The sequence below is a fragment of the Hirundo rustica genome, chromosome 28, assembly GCF_015227805.2.
Source record: "Hirundo rustica isolate bHirRus1 chromosome 28, bHirRus1.pri.v3, whole genome shotgun sequence".
In the NCBI taxonomy this organism is placed as follows: Eukaryota; Metazoa; Chordata; class Aves; order Passeriformes; family Hirundinidae; genus Hirundo; species Hirundo rustica.
The window spans coordinates 682,674-708,677 of record NC_053477.1 but is presented as its reverse complement, the minus strand read 5'-3'; the positions used below and the strand labels follow the sequence as shown (position 1 = coordinate 708,677).

The window sequence follows — 26,004 nt, the reverse complement described above, 5'->3', positions numbered from 1 at the left end:
AATTCATACCCACAGCTGAGCAAAGCTGGGTTCAGTGCACCAAACTGAACCTGAGACAGTCTGGGCTCAGTTTTAGAGCTAAACCAGTTCCCCCTACCCCCAGCAAGGCGGAGAGCAGCAAGTGCTTTGTACCCAACACTGACTTTTATTCTCCAATAACATTTTCCCACTCCCACGTCCCCTTGTTTCCCACATTTTCCTCCGTGTCCCTTTCTCCCCCCAGTTCATTTTCCCTGTCACACAGCTCTGCAGCCCGTCTGGAGCTGAACTTTTGCCTCGCCAAAGCCGAGACCTAAGCAGCCAGAACCCAGAGTTGTGATTCCCCTCACCATGCCTGGCGCAGAGCCACGTCCTTGGTCCTGCTTGAAACCTGCAGATCTCTGTGGTTTTCCCTTTTGTGTCCCCATCAGGGCTCTAGGCTGGGCTGCTCCCCTTCCTCAAATAAATAAATGAAAGGATTTCTGTAGAAGAAAATGACTGTCCAGAGTCCTGTTCTTCTTCTTTCCTCCACCAAAGGCTGTGGCAGCACTGTGGTACTCCTGGAGGGACTCTGGCAGGGGTGGGGGACAAGCAGAAACCCACGAACAGCCACGGGGACACCTTTGGGTCCATGGGGTCTTTGCACCGATGGGGAGAGACCCAACATCCTCGCTGGGGTGCAAACCCAGGGATCCACAATCTGGCTGAGGAAATCCTGTTCTGTGCTTCAGGAACAACAAAACACCAAAAGCAGGGGCAGTAAACAGGTTCAGATTTGCCATCCTTTGAAGTCTGCCCATCAGGGAAAACACAAAATTTCTGTGCTGGAGTTGCTGATGGACTCCCCCTGCACAAAGAGCTCCAGGTGCAGGTGTGTGGAAGGGCTCTGTCAGCTGGGCTGGATTCAGGAACACCCAGCTGTGGGGTCAGTGACCCAAAACAGCTGAACAGCCCCGGAACTGAAAAGGTTTGTGTCATAGTGGGATTTTCCACCTGGAGCCACAGTGGGGGCAGGTGGCACAGCACATCAGGTGATGCTGCAGGAGATCTCAGACTCTGGCCCTGCCCCAGGAGAGCACAGAGCAGCTGGGGATTGATGTGAGCACCTCCACCACCCCAGGGCTGTGACTCCCCGGGTCCTGGGGCTCCTCTGCCTGCCCCAGATCCGAGATCTGTGGATGTTTTGCCTGTGGGTATCTCCAGCAAGGAGACAGGCAGCTGGAGGAGGGACACTTCTGCTTTCTCTTTGTGAAGGCACAATGTGTCCACAACCCAAACTCATGAGTGCAATTCTGGCTGAGCAGCAGGAAGTGTCGGCCTGTTCTCCAGGTAACCTAAGCAGCTGAAATAAGAGTTGAAATAAACACACCCAAAAAAAAGCTAAAGGATATTTCTGAAAATTTCTGGTTCAGAGCATGAACCAGCCTCTAAGCTCTGGTCTCCTTCCTCCCCTCGGCCTGTGGGCAGGAGCAGGACAAGTCCCTGGCTCTGAGCCTGCAATTCCTGTGCATTCACACAGCAGCATTTGGTGTCTGTGAAAAGCTGGGTGTCTCCTCCTAGTTGACTTTGGCACAGGTTTTACTCGTGGGTTTAGTTAAGTTTTTTATCTCCTCCTCGAGCATCTTGGCTTTCTTCTCCAGCTCCTCCTTCAAGCGCTGCATGTTCATCAGCCTCAGCTCCAGCTCCCCACACTTCTTCTTCTCCTGCTCCATGTCCTGGTTCAGCCTCACCACTTTGGCCCAGGCCTCATAGTTTTCCTTCTGGAGGCTGCAAAGGGAAACAGAGCATGAAAGGATTGGATTGGATTGGATTGGATTGGATTGGATTGGATTGGATTGGATTGGACTGGACTAGGGCTGGGAAATCATTTGGCTCTCTGGGAGTCTGACCTCAGCATCACTCAGCAGCAAAACAAGCAGAGATGCTGTCCTGAGCCCTGCAGTGGTCACACAGCTTGATGCAATACATCAATAAACATGACACGTGTGTATTGATAATGGGATTAAAATCATACTAAAATAACAATACGTGGGGCTGACGGTTACAGCCAATGGTGTAAATAATGCTACTGGTGAATTCTGAGAGTCTAACGGTCCGATGTCACAGCAATAGCAGGAATTATGACAGTGCAAAGGAAGGCAGGAACACTGCAGTGCCATTGAGTGACGTGATAAGAGCTATGGAGTATTGATATTGTAATAACACGTATCTGTGGTGAGAGCACAGCTCGTGCAGTACAGCGCATTGATTTTTAGACAGCCTGCTAAATACTGCACTTCATCATTAATCACTGCTATTATATACTGCATAACATTGCTGGGAAATAATCTGTGCAGCGTTCGCTGTGCCGAGCTGCGCATTTCCCTCTCTGCAGAAAGCAGCGCCCTGCAGTTACCTTTTAATTTGCTCCTCGTAGTCATTTCTCTGTGCCTCCATATCCTTTTCCAGCTTGAGGATCATGCTTTGCAGGAACTCCCTGCTCTCCTGCTCGGGGTTGGGGTCCTCAGCAGGGCTGCTGGTGGGACTGGCGGGTTCCTTTGGCTCGTGGCCGGGGCTGAAGCAGGGCAGGAATTCCTTCTCGGAGATGCTGCTGGCAGGGCTGGGGCTGGAGCCGCTGCCCTCCCCGCTCTCTGCCTGCGAGGGGGGAGCGCTGTCGTTGGTTGAAGCCCTGTGGAGGTCGAGCAGCTTGAAAAGATCATGGGACAACGTTCTCTTGTGTCCATCAGAGGCCACGGGGCGTGTGCTGCTTTTCCAAAAGTCACTGCCAAGGACGTTGTTCCTCTCCTTGCTGCCCTTCTCCCCCGGAGCGGCCGCTGCCGGGAAGGATTTCTTCGTTGGTAAAGTCTGAGTTCTTTTCCTTGGCTGTGTTTTCCACGTTCCCAGTGGGTCTGTGTCCTCCCCGGGGATGCTCGAGGCGGCAGCTGGGCCAGGGGCGCTGCTGGAATTGGGGTGATCCCTCTGGAAAAGAGAGCACGGCTTTGGGAGAGCCCTGGAGCAGCCCGGGCTGCCACCACAGCCACTGCTGCACTGCAAGGTTTACAAAGGGCACGTTTGAGAGTGCAGGAGGAATGGCCACACTTTTCCATAAAAAACCACTTTGAACTGCACCACATTTACCATTTTTGCAGAGATTCCTTCAGACGAAAGCGTTTAATCCTCAATGTTTTCCCTTCACCAGCCTGAGCTGAAGAGGTTTCATGTGCTCAGCTGTTTGGCCAAAAAGCTTTGGGAGTTTTCATATTTCCCAGAACAGCAGATTTTCCACAGGAAAGTGGAAAGTTTATCTACACCATTTTCCTGATGTAAATATTCCAGGGGTGACAGATACAGCTTTTTAACCTATAAATAGCACTTCAGTGCTTTCGTGGCTCGCTGACCTGTCAGAGCCTGCCACAATTAACCACACGTTTAATAAACGTAGCTTTGATTATTCCCCTGGGGATCAATCCTTACCAGCTGAGTGGAGCCTCGGGGTGCTGCGGGGTCCTCTGCAGCTCCCCAGCCCACAGAGCTGCGAGGCACAGGAGCTTTCTTCTCGGTTTTTTGGGCAGGTGGGGAGGGAGGCACATCCTTGGACGGGGGAAAGAGCTTTTCATGGTCACTGATCATCACAGTCATCACCTTCTGGACCTGGGGTGTGCCTGGAGGAATTAGAGATTGTCAGGGGCAAACCCAGTGCCACGGGATCCCTCACACCACTTGGGTTTCCTGCTTGGTGTTTCTGGTGTCTAAGATGGAGACGGAACGGAAAGCAAGGAGCAGGATCATAAAGCCAAACACAGTCAATTTAATGAGTAAAAGAAAATGAGTTCCCGCATTTCTTTGAGTTCCCCCAAGAGGGATTTTACACATTCCTGCTCTAAGCAGCGCAGAGATGACCCCACCAAATTCCTGAATCTGCTGAACTCCATGAAGGGAACGCACAGTGTAATTCCTGAGGGGTTTTTGTCACCATAAACAAAGACATGGCTTGACTCTGCCCTGCTGCACTCACTGTGCCCAGGCACATTTCTGGCTTTCTTTCAGCTCCACCACAGAAAATCTTTAATTTCAAGCCTGTGGATGCAGCTCAAGATTTCAGCGTGCCAGGTGTTCCTATGCCAATTATTCCCAGAGGCCCTTTTACCTCTCATGATGATTGCAGGGTCCTCTATCCTGGGTCTGATGAGGTTCACTCCAATCACTGTAGCCAGGTTGTCCACACTCATCTTGTTGACGCTGGAGTTCAGTTGTATTTCATAGAGAAACCTGCCAGAATTCCAGAGATAACATTTCACATCAGAGGTGGAAGATTGCAAAAAGCCTCACTGGTGAAAAAATCCTGATTCACCCTCCCAGCTCCTCCTCTCAGTCACAGGACAGAAATGTTTGGCCTCAGAACTGACCTGGATTTTACTGGCACCAGAATAAAACCCACCATGAGAGGAGTTGCTCCCTTTAGAAACAAATCAGAAAGGAAGAGAATCCCCTCATCAAACCTCCAACCAGAGAAAAACCACCCAGGCTGGGTGAAACCGGGAAATTTTGGCACACAAAGCTTTTGTCCAGGAAAACTACACCTGGTTTTCCTCCTCAGAGATTTGTGAGTTTGAGGGTGGTGATTCATGCTCAGACATTGTGAGGGGCTTTACCCCAGGGGCTGAAATTCTCCTCTACAAAAGTCGGGATCTGGTGACTCAAGAGGAACCAAGGCACAGCTTAGGAAGGCTCTGCCTGGAGGAGTCATCCTTCGGGAGGACGTTCCTGCTCCCCAGCACCAAACCTGAGCTGTCCATGCCTCGTGCAGAGCACTGACCTGCAGATGTAGCTGAGGAGGTTGTAGTTGTCTCTGGGGAGGAGGGACAGCTGCTTCAGGAGCTCCTGGTGGCCCTAAATGGTAAAGAAGAGTTCCAGGAGGAGTCACAGGCACAAAGGGATCCAAGAATGACTCTTGGTCCCTCCAGTCCTGTGTGGGGTCTCCTCCTGGACACTCCACCAGTCCCAGGGCAGTGGGGGCATCCCCAGCCTTCCAAACACGTGTGGTGGCACTTGTGGACGGGGTCAGTGGTTGATGATCTTGGGGATCTTCTCCAAACTTAGTTAATCCATGACTCTGATTCTCCTGGCATTTGCTCCCCTTGGAGTTACATTTCTCTCTGGGACACAGAGAGGTTCTGCAGGGCTCAGCAAGGAGGAGCAGCCACAGAAGGAGCAGGGTCCCCTCCAGCCCAGCACATGTGGGATGGGCTCTGGAAAGAGCTGATCCTGCCTCATCTCCTCTTGTGTCTTGTGTAGAAATATTTAGGACATTTTAAACCCCAAGGAGAAGCAGAAATTTAAGCTTTAAAACTCACAAACCCACATGGCTTGGGAAGCCAAGCTGGGAAACCTCACTGGCTCCGGGGGAGTTTTTCTTTTCAATGTTTTTTTCCTTCCTTTTTTCCCTCCCCGGATTCCAAAGCTCAGCGGCCGGTGCCGCTCTGCATTTGGCACCTCCAGCTCACAACGTGCCCTGGCACTGCACTGACCTTAAGGCCAGGAGGAAGAGAACCAAAGCACCTCTACCTTTGCCTCATCAGCCTCCAGAGCCTGCCCACAGAGCAGGAAATCCTCGTACTGCAGCCAGGGCACGACGGGCTCGGGGAGCTCCCGCAGGTACAGCTTGAACAGGGAGGCGACGGTGTGCACATCGGTGTCCCTGCAACGTGCAAAGGGAAGCTCAAACCCAGCAGGTCCTGGCTCTGTTTGAGCTGTTTGAGCTCTGTGTGCAGCTGTGGAGACACAGAGGTGGAAACGAGGAGGCCGGAGCGAGCTAGGGGCGTCCACGGCCAGGGAATGGCCGGCAGGGAAATGAAGGATTGGGGATGATTTTCCCCACCTTGAGGGTTGGCAGGTCCCAGTGTCCACACCTGGGCTGCACTGGGGTAGCAGGAAATCCTTTGAGGGCTCCTGCCTCCTCCCAAAGCCGAGATTTGAGCAAGCACAATCAGAGTCGTAGCTTAACTCAGCTGGCCTTCCCTTGGACATCCTGGCAGGCAATGCCTGCTCTGGCTGCTCCATCACCCTGGCACAGCTCTGGGCACAGCTTTGGGCACTGCAGGAGCCAAAGCCAACAGCAGCTGTCCCTGGCACGACACAGGGTTTGCTGTCTCAATCTCCCTGCTCTGCTTTGTGTACCTAAAATCACTTCTCTTCACCCACTGGACTCCTCTGGAGCCACTTTGTTTAACGAGTGGGAGGTGCAGGTCTGGAGCACCACCCTGGCTCTTGTCACTGCATTCAAACGGGTGAAGAACCAAGGAAAAGAGAGCAAAACCCTTCTCCCACCTCCCACTGCCAGCAAAGGCTGCTCTGGGCTCCCGAGGGTCCCGTGCAGATCCTCCCCTGCTCGGCCGCCCTCCCCAGCAGAGCCTCGGCGGGATTCCAGAGCAGCAGCAATTACTGGGGATGTTCTGCCAGGACAGATGTTTGCAGCTTTGCAGCCCTTGTATTTACATCCTGTCAAGGGGACACTGTCAAGATCACGGGCCTCTAATCTGACCTACCTTGAAGTCTCCAAACTCTTATAAACTTCAAGCAAAAATCCCCCAGGTCAGTTACTTCGACGATTGGTCGGGGTTGTAAAATACTGCTATTTATAATACTACAAGCATAAAAACGGAGGGACTTTCTCAGAGCTGCGTTTTTGTAGGACTTACCAATACCCTTCACTGGGCACCCTGGGTGCCTGGACTGCAGCAGCAGCTTTCTACCACTCCCCCCTCAATCCTGGCGTGTGCTTTCCTTTATTCCCAGGAATCTCATCTCAGCACCCTCTGACTCCGTTTTTGTGGTTTCTGCTGAATCCTCTCTCCTCCTCAAGCCCTCCTGGAGCGTTCATCTTTCCTGCAGGGCACTGCTGGGCTCTGGAAGGTGGAACTGGCTGCTCTTCCCTGGAATTTGGGGGTGGGAGAGGGGGAGGCAGCGTTACCTGTCGAACGAGGGTCTCTCCCCGGCGTCGAAGGCGTCCCGGAGCTGTCTGACCAGGTTGTCCTGGCCGGGCAGGCGGAAGATTCCCTCCTCGCCCACGCCGTGCTCCCGGATGAACTCGGTGCTTTTCTGCACCAGGATGGGCACCTGGTGCTGCCCCAGGTTCTGCTCGTAGGCCATGGTCTCTGCCAGGTGCTGCCCGAACACGGCTGGGGACAGGGCACCGGGTCAGAGCTCAGCTCAGGGTCAGGCCTAAAGGTTTAGCTTTCGTATTTCGTTAGTAAATAACTCTGAACTCCGTATAAAGTGTTAGTAAATTCTCATCACGGTTTAGTCAGACAAAACAATCCTTTTCCAGCCTGAGGACCAAGAATGACATTGCAGCTTTGGGCCCAAAAAGTGCAAACAGGGAATCGAGGAGAGCAGACTGGGAGGATGGATTCATCACCTGAAGCTGTAATTGGACAATTACCCCCAATATGGAAATGGACCAAGACTTATAAAAATGTGAAAACTCGTGACCCATCGTCTATCTTGGGTGTAGCTCTGCCCAGGCTCCTGCACTGCCCAAGCTGTGTCCTTTAAAGGCCTTTTAATAAATACCCCCGTTATTCCTTTAACACTGCCTAGCCTCTGTCCCAGGTGGCCTCTCAAGGCATCAAGGACACCTCACCTGCCCAGGTGTCGGGGCCAGCAGGAGCTGCTGCTCTGCCAGGCACCAGAACCCTCTGAACCCCTCTGCAGAAACAAAGTTCTGCAGGAAGCAGAGCTTTTCCCAAGATGAAAATGGCAAATCAAAACCTCGTTCCTCCTCCAAGCAGCTGACAGGTCTCAAAATGACTGAAAGAAGCCCTGGGGGCTGCTGCCTGTGAGCAGGACACTGATCCAGAGGGAGACAGGGCACAGGGAGGGAAGGAAGCTCATCCCACAAAGCTGAGGGGTGTAGAAAGCACAGGAGACCACCAAGAAATAAAAAAAAAAAGATCCTTGCAGGGATTTGGAGCTGGAATTCTTCCTGATCCAGCTGCTTTTCTTCCGTCTCCCCTCTCCTGAAACTCCCCTGTTTCCAAGGACAGCTGTGCTCCACAGGGGCTGGCACCTTTCCTTGCCATTAAACCTGGCATTTTCCCCCTGAACTTGCAGGAGAAGCAGAGCCTGGATCCCAGCTCTTCCTGCTTGGGGCCTGGAGCATGGCCAGAGCAGGAAAATCCCAATTCCATCTCTGGAATACCAGCAGCAAAGGGTCCCCTGCTCCTCTGCCACGCTCCTGCCCTGGCAGTGCCTGGGGTGTGTTCACCTCGTGGGCTGAGGGCTGAAATCGCTCCCAGGCATCCTCCAGAGCAGGGAAATGCAGGGAAACCTCATCTGGGGCCACAAGGCTTGTCAGCACCTGCCTGCCCCTGGGGCTGTTTCATTTGTCACTTGCTCACACTTCATTTTAAAGCCCACAAACCTGTCACTGTGCACACCAGGAGCAAACCTCCCTCTCTTTTTTTTTTTTTTTTTTTTGGCCCCTCTGCTTTGGTAGCTGATATTGAATTGGTTATTTCACTGCAGATTTGTTGCTCTGGGGGCACCTTCCCCAGGCCGTGGGAGTGGCAGCCAGCCCTGCAAAACCACACCGAGATTTTGGAGATGCTGTTGCTGTTTTCTTCACACTCTGCAGCTTTTCTGCTTCTCGGTGTGCAATAAGTTCACAGGACCTGGGCCATGGGGCTGCTCCCAGCTGGGGTCCGGCCAAAACTCCCCCAGGCAGGGCTTCCTCTAAAAGCTCATCTTGCCCCAGTTTACACTGGAGCCAAAACCCTCAAGTTTGGGGAGCTTTGGGACCTGTTACCCTGTGTATTGACATAAAATGCATCTCCACAGTCCCTGACTTCTCTGCTGTCCTGTGCTGCTATAAATTCACATTTTCTTTCATCTAAAGTCACTTAATTTAGCTGCAAGAGACCAACGGCCTCCTAAGTTTAAAAAGGATCAGAGGCAGAGCCATTATTAAATATTAGAGCCAGCTGGGACAATGCCCTGGGAATTCCTGGCTCAATTCTCCTTTCAGCTGGGTGATGCTGCCTCCCCCAGGGCACAGCCTGGTCCAGTTTAGAGGCAGAAAAACTCAGGGATGCAGAGGGAAAACAGGCTGGGAGAGCTGGGGGTGTCCAGCCTGGAGAAGAGAAGGCTCCATGGAGAGCTCAGAGACGCTTCCAGGGCCTGAATGGGCTCCAGGAGAGCTGGAGAGGGACTGGGGACAAGGGGTGGAGGGACAGGACACAGGGAATGGCTTTAAGCTGAAGGAAGAAAGATTTAGATGGGATATTGGGAAGGAATTCCCAGCTGGGAGGGTGGTGAGGCCCTGGCACAGGTCCATGCCTGGGTGTGTGAGGGTGAGGGTGTGACCCAGGCAGGCTGGAGAACAAATGGGGGCAGAAAGGAGGGGCTGAGCCAGAAAAGGCAGGGGAAAAGCAAAGCCAGGAGACTGGCAGGTGAAATACAACATTCTTTTCAAGGCTTTGTCCCTGAATGGGAGCTGTTCTCAAGAACATTTTCAGGGTCAAAAAGCCCAGGAGGAGGTTGACAGAAGAAGATGAAGCCAGCCAAGAGATGTTCACCCAGCCTTGGCTCTCCTCAGCACTGCCCCAGCGCCAGGGGCTGCTCCGGGAGCAGCTCACAGGGGAGTCACAAGGGACACGTTCCAGCCCCGTTTTCCAGGGATTTCCGAACCAAACCCTCCCGAGAAGTGCTGCAGGCCCCAGGGGAGCGGGCGATCCCCCTGCAGGAGCTGTCCCTACTCCCCTCCGTACCTCCGGGCGCCGGGCCCAGCGCGCGCTGGATGGATTTCACCCACTCCTCCATCTCCGCCTGGGAACTGGCCATGAGCACGCAGGAGTCCTGCCCGGCCCGGTTCTGCTCCCCAGCCACCCCTGCAGAAACAACACATCTAAGGAGGGGTTCTTAAATCAAAACACCTTCTCGTTGTTTTCTTAGTTCAGTGCTTCTGGCTCCGAGTTTCCCCATTAAAGCCCCGCTGGCTGCGGGGGGAGCGGAGCTTGGACGTTTCCCGCTTCGAGATCCGCAAGGAAGGAACAGAAACTGCTGCAGCTGCAGCTTGGCAGAGCTTCTCCTCAGCCTGGGACACGGGTACGGCCACAGGGCCCTGCCCCAGCCCCGGCGTGTGGATATGGAGAGCAAGAAATTCATTTTCCTGTGGGACGGCGCTCCGGGAACCCCGGAAAGAGGTGGGAGCGCAAGGACGGCGAAAGGAGCGGCCCGAGTGATTTTGGGTGGCCGGTCCAGCCCCAAAGCACGTGAGGAGCATCCTCACCTGGGACGATCTCAAAGATGAATTTCCCTCCTTCCTCTGGGTTAGCGGCCACCACCTTGATGGTGCTCCCCTGGAGGGACAGGCAGCCCTAGGACAGAGCAGAGCAATCCCCTGAGTGCCACCTCTGCCCTCAAACACCTTGCAGGAGATCATTTTACACAGGTATTTTCCTATAAACACACTATTATTTTCAAGCAATAAGGGTCACTCCTTAAATGCCTTTTTTTTTTTTTTTCCCCCCCAGTGAAGTGATTCTCAGAAGGAGAAAACCGCTTCTTTTGCTCTTTCCTATTTTTTTCTCACTTCTCTTGTCCTTTTAGCCCTTGTTGGGAATGGAAGAAGAGAGAACAGAGAATGGACTCGAGAAAACCCCAGGACATCCTGTTTCTCCTGGGCAAGGGCAGGAAAATGTTGCTTTAACACAAAGCACCAAAAGCCAACCCAAAGCTGGCAGGAGAGGAGTAGGGAAAAAGGAGAGAACGGATGGGAAATGAACAAATAAAGTGGAAAACCCATTTCTGGGGGAACTTCCTCCCACCGGCTGTGGAGGCAGGAAACCAGGCTGCGCCTCAGAAATGAAATTTCGCAGCAATTTCAGCCTCCTGGAAGGCCCCGAGCTCAGCCGGGGGCCTCGGGGCTGGATGCTGCCAGAAGCGTCACGGAAATTTTTCACGGCTCTTTCTGTTCCCAGCTCCTCCCCATCCCCCTGGAAATGGAGCTGGGTCCCACCGGGAGCTCCCACCCCGAGGATGCACTCAGCACCTTCCCCTTGAGAGTGTTTGGTCTTGAGAGGAGTTCTGCTGCTGGCAGTATTTTGTAGAGGTTACTAAAATGTTATTATTAAAAATTAATTATTTTATATATTAAAAAAAAAAAAATTGTGGAGGGAACAGCTTTTCCAGCAGATGAGACTTTTCCCTGGAATTTCTCCAAAGGAGGAAACGGTGGTGGAAACTCTAAAAGGGAGTTATGGCATGGAGAGCATGGTGGGAAAATAAAATAAAATAAAATAAAATAAAATAAAATAAAATAAAATAAAATAAAATAAAATAAAATAAAATAAAATAAAATAAAATAATAAAATAAAATAAAATAAAATAAAATAAAATAAAATAAAATAAACAAAATAAATAAAAATAAAAATAAAAATAAAAATAAAAATAAAAATAAAAATAAAAATAATAAATTTGGTGGGGAAACCACCTGATTTCTTCCAGACAAGTGCACTGGCCAGAGAGAGAGGAATTTCCTTCCCTTCCAGCTGCCTCTCCTGAGGAAGCAGCTGCCCTTTCCTGCCAGCCTTGGGCTGCCCCTCACCCCCCGGCTGTAAATGCTGCTGCTCTCCCACGGCTCTCCGAGCCCCCCGTGCCCCCGCTGCTGCTCCTGGCCCGGGGCTGAGCTCTCCATCCCTGGTTTGTTCCTCTGGGAAATGGGAGCAGCTCTCGGAGCTGAGCTCTCCATCCCTGGTTTGTTCCTCTGGGAAATGGGAGCAGCTCCCGGGGCTGAGCTCTCCATCCCTGGTTTGTTCCTCTGGGAAATGGGAGCAGCTCCCGGAGCTGAGCTCTCCATCCCTGGTTTGTTCCTCTGGGAATTGGGAGCAGCTCCCGGGGCTGAGCTCTCCATCCTCGGTTTGTTCCTCTGGGAAATGGGAGCAGCTCCCGGAGCTGAGCTCTCCATCCCTGGTTTGTTCCTCTGGGAAATGGGAGCAGCTCTCGGAGCTGAGCTCTCCATCCCTGGTTTGTTCCTCTGGGAAATGGGAGCAGCTCCCGGGGCTGAGCTCTCCATCCTCGGTTTGTTCCTCTGGGAAATGGGAACAGCTCCCGGGGCTGAGCTCTCCATCCTCGGTTTGTTCCTCCAGGGAAATGGGAGCAGCTCCCGGGGCTGAGCTCTCCATCCCTGGTTTGTTCCTCCGGGAATTGGGAGCAGCTCCCGGGGCTGAGCTCTCCATCCTCGGTTTGTTCCTCCCGGGAAATGGGAACAGCTCCCGGGGCTGAGCTCTCCATCCCTGGTTTGTTCCTCTGGGAAATGGGAACAGCTCCCAAGGCTGAGCTCTCCATCCTCGGTTTGTTTCTCCCGGGAAATGGGAGCAGCTCCCGGGGCTGAGCTCTCCATCCTCGGTTTGTTTCTCCCGGGAAATGGGAGCAGCTCCCGGAGCTGAGCTCTCCATCCCTGGTTTGTTCCTCTGGGAAATGGGAGCAGCTCCCGGAGCTGAGCTCTCCATCCCTGGTTTGTTCCTCTGGGAAATGGGAACAGCTCCCGGGGCTGAGCTCTCCATCCTCGGTTTGTTCCTCTGGGAAATGGGAGCAGCTCCCGGGGCCGAGCTCTCCTCTCTGCTTTGTTTCTCCCGGGAAATGGGAGCAGCTCCCAGAGCTGAGCTCTCCATCCTCGGTTTGTTTCTCCGGGAATTGGGAGCAGCTCCCGGGGCTGAGCTCTCCATCCCTGGTTTGTTCCTCTGGGAAATGGGAGCAGCTCCCGGGGCTGAGCTCTCCATCCTCGGTTTGTTCCTCTGGGAAATGGGAACAGCTCCCGGGTTGTGACTGGCCTGGGTTTTCCCAGCTCCCCATTGCTGGGCTCGGACGGACCCGGCCCACAGCGGGCACCTGAGGAGCTGAAATGCAGCAGTGATGTTCCTGAGCGGGACCGCTCATCCCTGTCACCGCCCAGAGGCAGGAAACTCCTTTAACACCCAACCCAGACCCATCCCAAAACATTTCACGGAATTACAGAATTCCGGGATGGTTTGGGTGGGAAAAGATCACCTTGTTCCACCCTCTGCCACGGGCAGGGACAAATCCCGCTGTCCCAGGCCGCTCCAAGCCCTGTCCAGCCTGGCCTGGGACATTCCAGGGATCCAGGAGCAGCCAGAGCTTGTCTGGGAATTCCATCCCAGCCCTGCTCCGCCCTCCCAGCCAGGATTCCCTTTCCGAACGTCCCCCCCATCCCTGCCCCCGGGCAGTTTGAAGCCATTCCGCGTTGCCCTAGTGAAAAGTCTCTCCCCATCTTTCTTTCCAGCTCCTTTCAGGCGCCGGGAGGCCGCGATGAAATCGCTCCGGACGCTTCCCTTCTGCCGGGCGGCCACCCCCGATTCCCGCAGCCCGAAATCCCCGGCTCCGGGGGACTCCGGGGGGCGGCCCCACCGCACCCCACCGCACAGCACCGCACCCCACCGCACCCCACAGCACCGCACCGCACCGCACAGCACCCCACCGCACCGCACCCCAGAGCACCCCACCGCACCCCACAGCACCGCACCGCACCGCACCCCACAGCACCGCACCGCACCGCACCGCACCCCAGAGCACCCCACCGCACCGCACCGCACCGCACAGCACAGCACCGCACCCCAGAGCACCGCACCGCACCGCCCCGCCCCGCCCCGCACCGCCCCGCCCCGCACCGCACCCCACCGCACCGCACCGCACCCCACAGCACCGCACCGCACCGCACCCCACAGCACCGCACCGCACCGCACCGCACCCCAGAGCACCCCACCGCACCCCACAGCACCGCACCGCACCGCACCCCACAGCACCGCACCGCACCGCACCGCACCCCACCGCACAGCACCGCACCCCACAGCACCGCACCCCACCGCACCGCACAGCACCGCACAGCACCGCACCGCACCCCACCGCACCCCACCGCACCGCACCCCAGAGCACCCCACAGCACCGCCCCGCACCGCACCGCACCGCACCGCTCCCCACCGCACCGCACCCCACAGCACCGCACCGCACCGCACCGCACCCCACCGCACAGCACCGCACCCCACAGCACCGCACCCCACCGCACCGCACAGCACCGCACAGCACCGCACCGCACCCCACCGCACCCCACCGCACCGCACCCCAGAGCACCCCACAGCACCGCCCCGCACCGCACCGCACCGCACCGCTCCCCACCGCACCGCACCCCACAGCACCGCACCGCACCGCACAGCACCGCACCGCACCGCACCCCAGAGCACCCCACCGCACCCCACAGCACCGCACCGCACCCCACCGCACAGCACCGCCCCGCACCGCACCGCACCGCACCCCACAGCACCGCCCCGCACCGCACCCCACCGCACCGCCCCGCACCGCACCGCACCGCACCCCACAGCACCGCACCGCACCGCACCGCTCCCCACCGCACCGCACCGCACCTGCGGCTTGGCATCGTCCTCGTCCTTGTAGTAGAGCAGCTGCTGCCCGCGGAGCACGAAGAAGCGCAGCTGCCAGTTCTTGACGATGGAGCGCTGCTTCCGGAGCCAGCCCAGCTTCAGCGGCCGCTCCGGGGCGCGGGGGGAGCCCGGGCCCGAGCCCGCCGGGTCCCCGCTCATCACACTGCGGGAGCGGGCTGCGGGACACACGGACACGGGCTGTGGGACACACGGACACGGCGTGGGGACACACGGACACGGGCTGCGGGACACACGGACACGGCCTGCGGGACACACGGACACGGGCTGGGGGACACACGGACACGGGCTGTGGGACACACGGACACGGGCTGCGGGACACACGGACACGGTGTGGGGACACACGGACACGGCGTGGGGACACACGGACACGGGCAGTGGGACACACGGACACGGCGTGGGGACACACGGACACGGGCTGTGGGACACACGGACACGGCGTGGGGACACACGGACACGGGCTGCGGGACACACGGACACGGCCTGCGGGACACACGGACACGGGCTGGGGGACACACGGACACGGGCAGTGGGACACACGGACACGGCGTGGGGACACACGGACACGGAGTGTGTGAACAGAGAGACGCAGTATGGGGACAGAAGGACACAATATGGGGACAGACAGATACAAGAATCAGGACAGAGGGACACAGTATGGGGACAGAGGACAGACACGGGGAGTGAGGAGAGACGGACACAGTATGGGGACAGACGGACACAGGAGTGAGGACAGAGGGACACAGTATGGGGACAGACAGACACAGTGTGGGGACAGAAGGACACAATATGGGGACAGACAGATATGAGAATGAGGACAGACGGACACAGGAGTGGGGACAGAGGGACACAGTATGGGGACAGACAGATATGAGAATAAGGACAGACGGACACTGTGGGGACAGACGGACACAGGACACGGGGAGAGGCTCTCTCTGCCGAGAGAACTGGCCCCGCTTTACAAAGGAAGTGGCTGCAGTAGCTGCCAGTGTGTGCTTCCTTTTTCCTGCGTGGGAGGAATTGTCTTGCAAGTGAGAACAGAATCATTAGCGCTATTTTTTCACTTGTTTGTTTGTTGTTTTTTGGGGTTTTTTTGAATGGGATTGTGTGGTTTTTACGCCCTCCCCAGAACAGCAGTGACAGCAGAGTGACCCAAACGGTTTGGAGGTCCCAGTTTTGCTCTGGGACAGCCGGGTGTTCCCAGCGGGGCAGATTCACATTTATGGGGCTGGAAAGTCTCCAAGGATGGCAAGAACACCAGCCTGGATTTGGCACTGGGCAGAGCAGTGTCCCTGTCACCTGTTTGCACGGCCCCACTGGTGCCAGGGCTGGTGGCACGGCCCTGTGGCATCTCCAGATGCCTCTGTGACAGCAAATGCCTCACAGGAATCACTTCCAGATGGGATTTTTGCCTCTGGACCAGGCACTGCACGCCCAGAGCCAACCCGGCTGGGCAGAGTTTGCATTTATGGCTGCAAGGCAAAAATAATGCCAAGGCTGCAGGGGAATTCGGCCTCAGCGGGGTCTGCATGTGGTGATTCCCTGAGGTGGAAACCACCTGGTACCCAGGGCTCCAATGGTTCTGTGCAGGGTGTCCCCATTTCCCCTCCCAAAACCTCCCAGAGCAAGAAACCCCACTGGGTGTTCCCTTTGTCCTGGGGAGCACCCCCAGCTCACCTCCCACTGCAAACCTGCCACAGGCTTGCAAATCACTTCCCAAACCCCAAAAGGACTGTGAATCCCAAACCCCAAAAGGACTGTGAATCCCAAACCCCAGAAAGGATTGTGAATTCCAAACCCCAGAAGGATTGTGAAACTCAAACCCCAAAAGGACTGTGAATCCCAAACCCCAAAAGGATTGTGAAACTCAAAGCCCAAAAGGACTGTGAATCCCAAACCCCAGATGGACTGTGAATCCCAAACCCCAGATGGACTGTGAATCCCAAACCCCAGATGGACTGTGAATCCCAAACTCCAGGACTGTGAATCCCAAACCCCAGAAGGATTGTGAATCCCAAACTCCAGAAGAATTGTGAATCCCAAACCCCAATAGGACTGTGAATCCCAAACTCCAGGACTGTGAATCCCAAACCCCAAAGGACTGTGAATCCCAAACTCCAGAAGGATTGTGAATTCTAAATCCAAAAAGGATTGTGAATCCCAAACCCCAATAGGACTGTGAATCCCAAATTCCAGGACTGTGAATCCCAAACTCCAGGATCATGAATCCCAAACCCCAGAAGGACTGTGAATCCCAAACTCCAGGATCATGAATCCCAAACCCCAGAAGGACTGTGAATCCCAAACTCCAGGACTGTGAATCCCAAACCCCAGAAGGACTGTGAATCCCAAACCCCAAAAGGACTGTGAATCCCAAACCCCAAAGGACTGTTAATCCCAAACTCCAGAAGGATTGTGAATTCTAAATCCAAAAAGGATTGTGAATCCCAAACCCCAATAGGACTGTGAATCCCAAACTCCAGGACTGTGAATCCCAAACTCCCGGACGTGAATCCCAAACCCCAGAAGGACTGTGAATCCCAAACTCCAGGACTGTGAATCCCAAACTCCCGGACGTGAATCCCAAACCCCAGAAGGACTGTGAATCCCAAACTCCCGGACGTGAATCCCAAACCCCAATAGGACTGTGAATCCCAAACTCCAGGACTGTGAATCCCAAACTCCCGGACGTGAATCCCAAACCCCAGAAGGACTGTGAATCCCAAACCCCAAAAGGACTGTGAATCCCCAGCGAGCCCTCAAAGCACCCTGAGGATGCTGCACGTGGCCCTGAGGAGGATGGGGTTGGAACCAGGGACATTGCAGAGGGATTTCCCAGCCGGCTGCTTCTGGGGATTGCCCTGATGGAAAACCCAAGCGGGGTTTCCAAATTGCTCCTCCAGCTCTGGCAGCTTCTTTGCTCTTTGTCCAAGCACCTGCATTCCTCAGATCTTGTAAATATTACAGGTTCTCGGCAAAGTGCTCAGGACCCCATAAATCACATTCCTTCATGTCGTGTGGCTGTCCCTGAGTCCTCAGGGTGAGGACTTTTGGGAGATGCCCGGCAGGGCTGGAGCAGCCCTGGGAGTGAGGAGCCTGGAGGGGCACAGAGCTCAGCCCAGCAGCGCTGATATTCCAGCAGCACAAGGAGAAATTGCAGGGTTTTAGGGAAAATGCAACAGTTTGCTGCCTTTTACGGGGGATGTCAGCCTGCCCCTCAGGCTGGCACTGCACCGGGGCTCTGCTGAGGGCAAGGGCGCTGCAGCCTGGGCTCCTCCTGCTCTCAGCCTCGAGCTTGGCTGGTCCAGCCTTGCTGGGAATGAGCTTTATTCTCTCCCTCCTCGCAGCCCCTCCAGCCCAGTCAGGACCCTGGGTTCAGAGGGATCCCCTGGAGTTCCCTTTCCTGAGCTCGAGGCTTAGTCCTGGCTTAGTCCTGGCTTAGTCCTGGCTTAGTCCTGGCTTAGCCGTGCTCCTGCAGCCCCACAGCTCCATCCTCCCTCTGCGTGGGACAGCTCTCTGTGGACTTCGGGCCCACTGAAGGCCAAAGGAACAGTTTATTATTTTTATTTCTTGCCCATGATGTGAGAGGTGAGGGGAGGGAGCTGCCCTGGGGCCCTTGGCCCTGCAGTGGAAAGTTTTCCGCCTTCTCAAAGCCAGAACCGCCGAGGCCGCGGCTCCTCCCTCACCACTTGTCCAGCTCTGTTTGTTTCTGGTTTGTGGCCACCTCAGAGCTTGGCATGGGGGCGAAGCTTTGCTCTGGCTCCAGAGCTTGGAAGCATCTCCTTATCCAGGGCATCCAGCGCGCTCAGCCCCGCTCCTGTCAGGGCAGGAAGGAGCCACGAGGAGCTTTGGTGGTGCCCCCAAAGTGTTTCCTGCCCCAACGGCCTTTGGGGTTGGGCATTTCCTCCAAAACATCCTCGTGCTCCCGCTGCAGGACATCTGCAGGGAGAGGTGCCCCCATCCTGCTGCCCCCTCCCCAAAACCAGGAGAAAGGGCAGAGGGTGCCCAGGCCAACGCTGGCCCCTGGCCCCGAGCCCCCCGGCACCTCCTGCTCCTGCCCAGGGGAACTCGCAATAAAAAATCCACTGAAAGAGCTCTCACCAGGGAATTTCTATCTCACTGAAATAAAGAGCTTTGCATTATTCTGGAGTTTCCAAACGCTGCCTGCGCCGCAGCCGGGGCTGGGGGTGGGGAGGGGGAAGTGTCCCCAGGCCAGGAGCAGCCAGAGAGGGCGGTGGCAATTTGCAAACGTTGCAAACATTTGCAAATGTGACTTCTTACATTTCTGCAAGTGAAGTCCCAGCAGCCCTGGAGACAAACACACCAACTCACACACACGAACCCACGCTCATCCAGCGGCTGGGAGCTGCAGAAAGCACCAGGGATTTCACCAAGGGGTAGATTTTCTTGAAAAACAATTCCTGGCACCAACACAGGTTCCAGCCTCTGCCCCATCTCCCCAGCACCCTTGGCGTCTCCCCTGGCCTTTTTATCTGAGCTGTTGATTGACTTCACCCACTGCTCTACAGACTCTGGGCAAAAAAAAAAAAATATTAATTATCCTAGGAATGAGCAGTGCAGGAGTCCAGGATGCCCCTGTGAAAATTCCGTGGGGATTTCTCCCTTGGAGCGTGGGAGGTGGCACCGAGGCCCTGCTCAGCTCGAGTTTCTGGGCCACCCGAGGTCTCACCCTGCATTTGGGGCTTCCATCGCTTCATTTGGAGCTTTGTGTGCAGAGAGTGGTTTGGCCACTCTGATACAAGTGGCTTCAGACAGAAATCCACGTTGGCTTTGCAGGGAAATCCAGCCAAGCCAGGGAGGGAGAGCGGGGCAGAGCCCAGCTGTGCCCAGCTGCGCTCCGGGCACAGACGCAGCCCCAGCGTGGGCTCTGGCCGTGTTTTGGCACCAGTGCCAGGATGGCCTGAGCCTCAGAGCTGGGCTCTGCAGCCCCTCGCTGACCACGGCATCATCAGCCCTGAATCCCCTCCCTGCCTGCTTGCCCCAGCCCCAGGCTCTGGGATTTTGGCCCTGGAGCCCACACCAGGATCCCGCTCTCCTGCCCTAAGGAGTTCTCCGGTGGTTTCCGTGCTGGAGAAGGATCCTGGGGTGGATGAGAGCTCAGCAGAGCCCGGGCAGGGGTGAGAGGCGGCTCAGGAAATCCCGGGGTGAGGCTGTCCCACAGCCCTGGGACCCGAGGGCTCCCTGGCACCCCTGAGAGGAAACCACTGATGTCAGAGGGGTCAGGAGGCCGGAGCCAGGGCCGGCTTGTTCCTCCAAACTGGGCCACGCCAACGTCCCTCGGCCTGAGCCTCACCTCCTGCAGGGTTTGTGCCACCAGAATGGCCCTGGGTGGGTTAAATCCTCCCCAACCCAGATTTTGGGGGCCAGCAGCCCTGTCCCCCTGCTCTGGCGGCATCCCGCACTGACAGCTGTGCAAAATCACTCCTTGCAAATCATTTGCAAATCATCTGCTCTCTCTCAAAAGAGGCACTTGGGGGCCAGGTCCCCCCACGCTGGGGCCAGAGCCAAAATCTCAGCTGGCCTTGGCCAGAGCCCCCGCAGCCCCTGACCCACCGCGGGCACCGAGGGGCACAAAGGAACGGTCACCGTACCTATTTTTGCGGCATCCATCTTCAGGTTGAAATCCCAGTTCCGCGGCAGCTTGAGGGACATTCTGGATCAGGAAGGTCCCTTTCTTTATTTCCTCGAGGTGAGTTTGCCGAGGAGATGGGCTGGAACCAGGCCCCGGTGGCCCCCCACAAAGAGCAGCAACTCAGCGAGGGTTGGTTTGCCAGCGAGCTTCCTGCCTCCGAGAGCCGCTGTGAAAAACCCCATAAAAGTCCTTTCCTGCCCTGCTTTCCTGCCCGGCCCTGGCTTCCCCAGCGATGCTCTGGGGTGATGCCAGCTGCGGTGCCCCCTCTTTGCCCCTGTCCTGCCCGCTGGGGACACGCAGCCCAGCCTGGGGCCGCTCCCCACGCGCCGCTTGGGGAACTTGAGGAAGTGGTGTCAGGAGCTCGGGGTGTCCTCCTGGGGCTCTGAGAGCTGCTCCGAGCAGGAGCAGGGCAGGAAGAGCCCAGCTCGGGGCTCTGGGGAACGCTCTGCCGCGGGGCAGAGCTCAGGTGTGAGCTCAGGGTGACACCTCTGCCTGTCCTGGGCCAGCCCCTGATGCCACCGGCGGCTTTGATTTCTCCTGTAAATCGCTGACGTGTCCCCACGGCTGATTTCAGGGTTTTACAGCGGTAAAAGCCAAACGGGTGTGAAACGAGGCAGCTCTGGGAGAAAAGGCCGCGGAAATCAGAGCGGTGAGCACCAAGGGATCTTGGAGCCGTGGAACAGGCTGGGTTGGGAGGGACCTCAAAGCTCATCCAGTGCCACCCCTGCCATGCCAGGGACACCTTCCACTGTCCCAGCCTGGCCTTGGGTGTTACCCTGGTTTTTCTGAGTTTTTTAAAGCCTTTTGAATTTTCCATAAAAATGGAGCCAGTTCTTTTTAGTTACTGTACAATATTAAAAGCAGTTCTACCTTTTTGCCACAGATGTAACATAAACGAATCCTTTGTTTTTCATTCTCTGTCCTTTGTTTGCATATTTCTAACCTGAAAACAATTGTAACTGACGGCTGGTCTGGCCATTTGGCTTGAGAGGTGAAAACTCTAAAAGCCAATCTTCTGCTAGACCCACAAATGTATATAAAGTAAGAAATAAACAAGGAGGCTCTCTCTCCACCTGAATTCAGCCTTGAGCCGGATCGGAGAAGGACCTCTGCCCTGCGAAACCTCTCTCTCCGTGTGACTGTTTGTGTGTCTCGGTAACACTTGGGCACTGCCAGGGATCCAGGGGCAGCCACAGCTGCTCTGGGCACCTGTGCCAGGGCCTCCCCACCCTCCCGGGGAACAATTCCTGCCCAATAGCTAACCTAAATTTAGTTAACCTAGACTAATTTTAAGCCAAATTTTATAAACACCCTAAAACCTGGCAATGCTGGAAGCAGGCAGAACTCGCTCAGCGTTGCAGTTTTGCTCTCCCAAAACTTTGCATCTCCCCAGCGCCCGGCCAGGCAGCGGTGACAGCTCAGGAAATGGATTCCACCAAATCTCACAGCAACTGATGGGATCTGCTCTGACCCCCCAGCCACGGCAGGGCCCCCCCCAAGGCTGGTGGAGGCTCCAGCCCCATCTCCCCGCACCCTGGGAAAGCCCAGGCCCTGTTAAGAGGGAAGTTGCCCCGAGCAGAAGCAGGAACAGTGGCAGGGGGATGAACAAGGACGCGGCCGATGGTTCCTGTTGTGATTCCCAGCCCAGCTTTGTGCCCAGGAGGCACCAGGACACCTCCAAAGGGGATTTTTGTCAGTGTTGGAACATAAACTGAGGACAGGAAAGAGCTGGAGCCTGCGCTGGGCGCCTGGTCACAGCACAGCCAGGGTGGAGCCTACTGGGGTTAATTAATTTAGCTTTAATTTGGGTTGATCACAGCTGAAAAACGACTTTGTTGCTCTGGGAAGTGACTGGAGCCAGCTCAGAGATCCCCAGCTCACAGATTCCACTTCCCAAAGTCCAGAGAATGTGACAGCGTGGAATTTCACAGCAGAGCAGCCCAGGACGTTCCCCCAGCCTGAGATTAACCCAAAACCCAGCTCTGGACCCAAACTCCTCCATTGGCTCCATTTCTGCTGCACCCTGAGCAGGGGGCCCCGAGTGAGCCCTGGACAAAGCATTTCTGGCTCTCAGTCATATCTGCAGGCAGCTGAAGGAGCTCCACGGGCTCACACATTTTGATCCTTTTCCCCTCAGCCGGGCTGTCTCTGGCTGTCTCTGGCTGTCTCTGGCTGTTTCTGGCTGTCTCTGGCTGTTTCTGGCTGTCTCTGGCTGTCTCTGGCTGTTTCTGGCTGTCTGTGGCTGTCTCTGGCTGTTTCCGGCTGTTTCTGGCTGTCTGTGGCTGTCTCTGGCTGTTTCTGGCTGTCTCTGGCTGTCCCTGGCTGTTTCTGGCTGTCTCTGGCTGTCCCTGGCTGTCCCTGGCTGTCTGTGGCTGTCTCTGGCTGTTTCTGGCTGTCTCTGGCTGTCCCTGGCTGTTTCTGGCTGTTTCTGGCTGTCTGTGGCTGTCTCTGGCTGTTTCTGGCTGTCTCTGGCTGTTTCTGGCTGTCTGTGGCTGTCTCTGGCTGTTTCCGGCTGTTTCTGGCTGTCTGTGGCTGTCTCTGGCTGTTTCTGGCTGTCTCTGGCTGTCCCTGGCTGTTTCTGGCTGTTTCTGGCTGTCTCTGGCTGTCTCTGGCTGTTTCTGGCTGTTTCTGGCTGTCTCTGGCTGTCTCTGGCTGTCTCTGGCTGTTTCTGGCTGTCTCTGGCTGTCCCTGGCTGTCTCTGGCTGTCTCTGGCTGTCTCTGGCTGTTTCTGGCTGTCTCTGGCTGTCCCTGGCTGTCTCTGGCTGTCTCTGGCTGTCTGTGGCTGTTTCTGGCTATTTCTGGCTGTCTCTGGCTGTCTCTGGCTGTTTCTGGCTGTCTCTGGCTGTCCCTGGCTGTCTCTGGCTGTCTCTGGCTGTCTGTGGCTGTTTCTGGCTATTTCTGGCTGTCTCTGGCTGTCTCTGGCTGTTTCTGGCTGTCTCTGGCTGTCCCTGGCTGTCTCTGGCTGTCTCTGGCTGTCCCTGGCTATCTCTGGCTGTTTCTGGCTGTTTCTGGCTGTCTCTGGCTGTCTCTGGCTGTCTCTGGCTGTCCCTGGCTGTTTCTGGCTGTTTCTGGCTGTCTCTGGCTGTCTCTGGCTGTCTCTGGCTGTCTCTGGCTGTCCCTGGCTGTTTCTGGCTGTTTCTGGCTGTCTCTGGCTGTCTCTGGCTATTTCTGGCTGTCTCTGGCTGTCTCTGGCTATTTCTGGCTGTCTCTGGCTGTTTCTGGCTGTCTCTGGCTGTCCCTGGCTGTTTCTGGCTGTTTCTGGCTGTCTCTGGCTGTCTCTGGCTGTTTCTGGCTGTCCCTGGCTGTCCCTGGCTATCTCTGGCTGTTTCTGGCTGTCTCTGGCTGTCTCTGGCTATTTCTGGCTATCTCTGGCTGTTTCTGGCTGTCTCTGGCTGTCTCTGGCTGTCTCTGGCTGTCCCTGGCTGTTTCTGGCTGTTTCTGGCTGTCTCTGGCTGTCTCTGGCTGTCTCTGGCTGTCCCTGGCTGTTTCTGGCTGTTTCTGGCTGTCTCTGGCTGTCTCTGGCTATTTCTGGCTGTCTCTGGCTGTCTCTGGCTATTTCTGGCTGTCTCTGGCTGTTTCTGGCTGTCTCTGGCTGTCCCTGGCTGTTTCTGGCTGTTTCTGGCTGTCTCTGGCTGTCCCTGGCTATCTCTGGCTGTTTCTGGCTGTCTCTGGCTGTCTCTGGCTGTCTCTGGCTGTTTCTGTCTGTTTCTGGCTGTCTCTGGCTGTCTCTGGCTGTCTCTGGCTGTTTCTGGCTGTTTCTGGCTGTCTCTGGCTGTCTCTGGCTGTTTCTGGCTGTTTCTGGCTGTCTCTGGCTGTCTCTGGCTGTCTCTGGCTGTCTCTGGCTGTTTCTGGCTGTTTCTGGCTGTCTCTGGCTGTCTGTGGCTGTCCCTGGCTGTCTCTGGCTGTCTCTGGCTGTTTTTGGCTGTCCCTGGCTGTCTCTGGCTGTCTCTGGCTGTCTCTGGCTGTTTCTGGCTGTCTGTGGCTATCTCTGGCTGTCCCTGGCTGTCTCTGGCTGTCTCTGGCTGCCTGGAGCCCTTTCGGGGCCGTGTCACAGGCAGGATGTCACGAGGTCCTGTCCCCTCCTCCAGAGCAGAAACGCTGCTTGAGCCCCAAACCGCGCTGCAGCCCGAGGTTGTGGTCACAGCACCGAGCTCAGCCCGCCCTGGCACCCCAAAACAGCTCCTGTGAGCGCCCCAGAGCCGCTCAGGGACCTGGCAGCTGCTCCAGGCTTGGGAAAGGACAATACCAGGTTGAGTTTGTTCTTAGCCAGCCCTCAGGGCAGCTCGTTCCTGAGCTGGACCGTGGAATTCTGGAATGGTTTGGGTTGGAAGGGACGTGAAGAATGATTCAGTTCCACCCCTTTCCACACCTTCCACTGTCCCAGGCTGGCCTTGGACACTTCCAGGGATCCAGGGGCAGCCACAGCTGCTCTGGGCACCCTGTGCCAGGGCCTGCCCACCCTGCCAGGGAACAGTTCCTTCCCAATATCCCATCCAAACCTTCCGTGTCTCACAGAGACCTAAAAAAGGCCAATCTCCGCCCATGAAGTTGTTTTCACATCCCTCTTCCATCAGGATCTCGTGCACAGCAGGGCACAGGGAGGCAGCCTGGCCTCACTCTCTGCCTGGGGCTGGAGCACAGCGAGCAGCAGGATTCCCACTGGGAATCTGCAGTTTTCCACCTCTGACCAAATTAAATCGGCCCAGGATGGGGGAAGGAGGCAGCGGGGAGCCCTGGCACTGGGCTGGGCTGGGCTGGGCCATCTCCTGTCCCTGGCCCATCTCCTGTTCCTGTCCCATCTCCTGTCCCTGTCCCATCTCCTGTTCCTGTCCCATCTCCTGTCCCTGTCCCTGTCCCATCTCCTGTCCCTGTCCCATCTCCTGTCCCTGTCCCATCTCCTGGTCCTGTCCCACCTCCCGTGCCTGTCCCATCTCCTGTCCCTGTCCCATCTCCTGTCCCTGTCCCATCTCCTGTGCCTGTCCCATCTCCTGTCCCTGTCCCATCTCCTGTCCCTGTCCCATCTCCTGTGCCTGTCCCATCTCCTGTTCCTGTCCCATCTCCTGTCCCTGTCCCATCTCCTGGTCCTGTCCCACCTCCCGTGCCTGTCCCATCTCCTGTCCCTGTCCCATCTCCTGTCCCTGTCCCATCTCCTGTGCCTGTCCCATCTCCTGTCCCTGTCCCATCCCCTGGTCCTGTCCCATCTCCTGTGCCTGTCCCATCCCCTGGTCCTGTCCCATCTCCTGTGCCTGTCCCATCCCCTGTCCCTGTCCCATCTCCTGTCCCTGTCCCATCTCCTGTCCCTGTCCCATCTCCTGTCCCTGTCCCTGTCCCACACAGCCCCGGTGTCACAGCTCCACGGCTGCCTGAGGGCTCCAGAGCCCCTTTCCTGGCAGATTTACCACCACAGGGTCAGGCAGCCCTCAAACTGCTTCACACACCGCTGAATACTGAACGTTGGATGTTGAACGTTGGATGTTGAATAGTGAATGTGGAATATAATGTTGAATATTGAATGTGGATATTGAATGTTGAATACTGAGTGTTGAATATTGAATCTTGGATGTTGAAATGTTGAAGGATGAATATTGAACGTTGAACGTTGGACATTGAATGTTGGATGTTGAATATTAAATATTGAATGTTGAATACTGAGTGTTGAATATTGAATGTTGGACGTTGAATGTTGGATGTTGAATGTTGAATATTGAATGTTATATATTGAATATTGAATATTGAATGTTGAATGTTGAATACTGAATGTTGAATATTGAATGCTGAATGTTGAACACTGAACGTTGGATGTTGAATGTTATATATTGAAAATTGAATGTTGGATGTTGAATGTTGAACGTTGAGTGTTGAGCGTTGAATACTGAATGCGGAATATTGAACACTGAATGTTGAACATTGAATACTGCCGCC

General features: G+C 55.8%; 1 protein-coding gene across 1 annotated transcript; it reads right to left on the bottom strand.

Moving 5' to 3' along the window:
- Positions 1-20,102, bottom strand: ARHGAP25 (Rho GTPase activating protein 25). Its single transcript, XM_040087846.2, has 11 exons — positions 20,042-20,102; positions 14,394-14,587; positions 10,247-10,334; positions 9,726-9,845; positions 6,929-7,136; positions 5,524-5,656; positions 4,775-4,848; positions 4,106-4,227; positions 3,433-3,620; positions 2,375-2,937; positions 1-1,746 (listed from the first exon to the last, which is right to left on the bottom strand). The coding sequence occupies exons 1-11, from the start codon at positions 20,100-20,102 to the stop codon at positions 1,536-1,538; spliced, it is 1,962 nt and encodes a 653-aa protein (XP_039943780.1). The 3' UTR covers positions 1-1,535.
- Positions 20,103-26,004: the final 5,902 nt, after the last annotated feature.

Coding starts and splice junctions, on each gene's coding strand:
- ARHGAP25 (XM_040087846.2), bottom strand. CDS start 20,102: ATGTCCCTCAAGCTGCCGCGGAACTGGGATTTCAACCTGAAGATGGAT. Junction 2,938..3,432: donor CCCGAGGCTCCACTCAGCTG/GTAAGGATTGAT, acceptor TCTCTTTTCCAG/AGGGATCACCCCAATTCCAG. Junction 1,747..2,374: donor TACGAGGAGCAAATTAAAAG/GTAACTGCAGGG, acceptor TTCCCTTTGCAG/CCTCCAGAAGGAAAACTATG.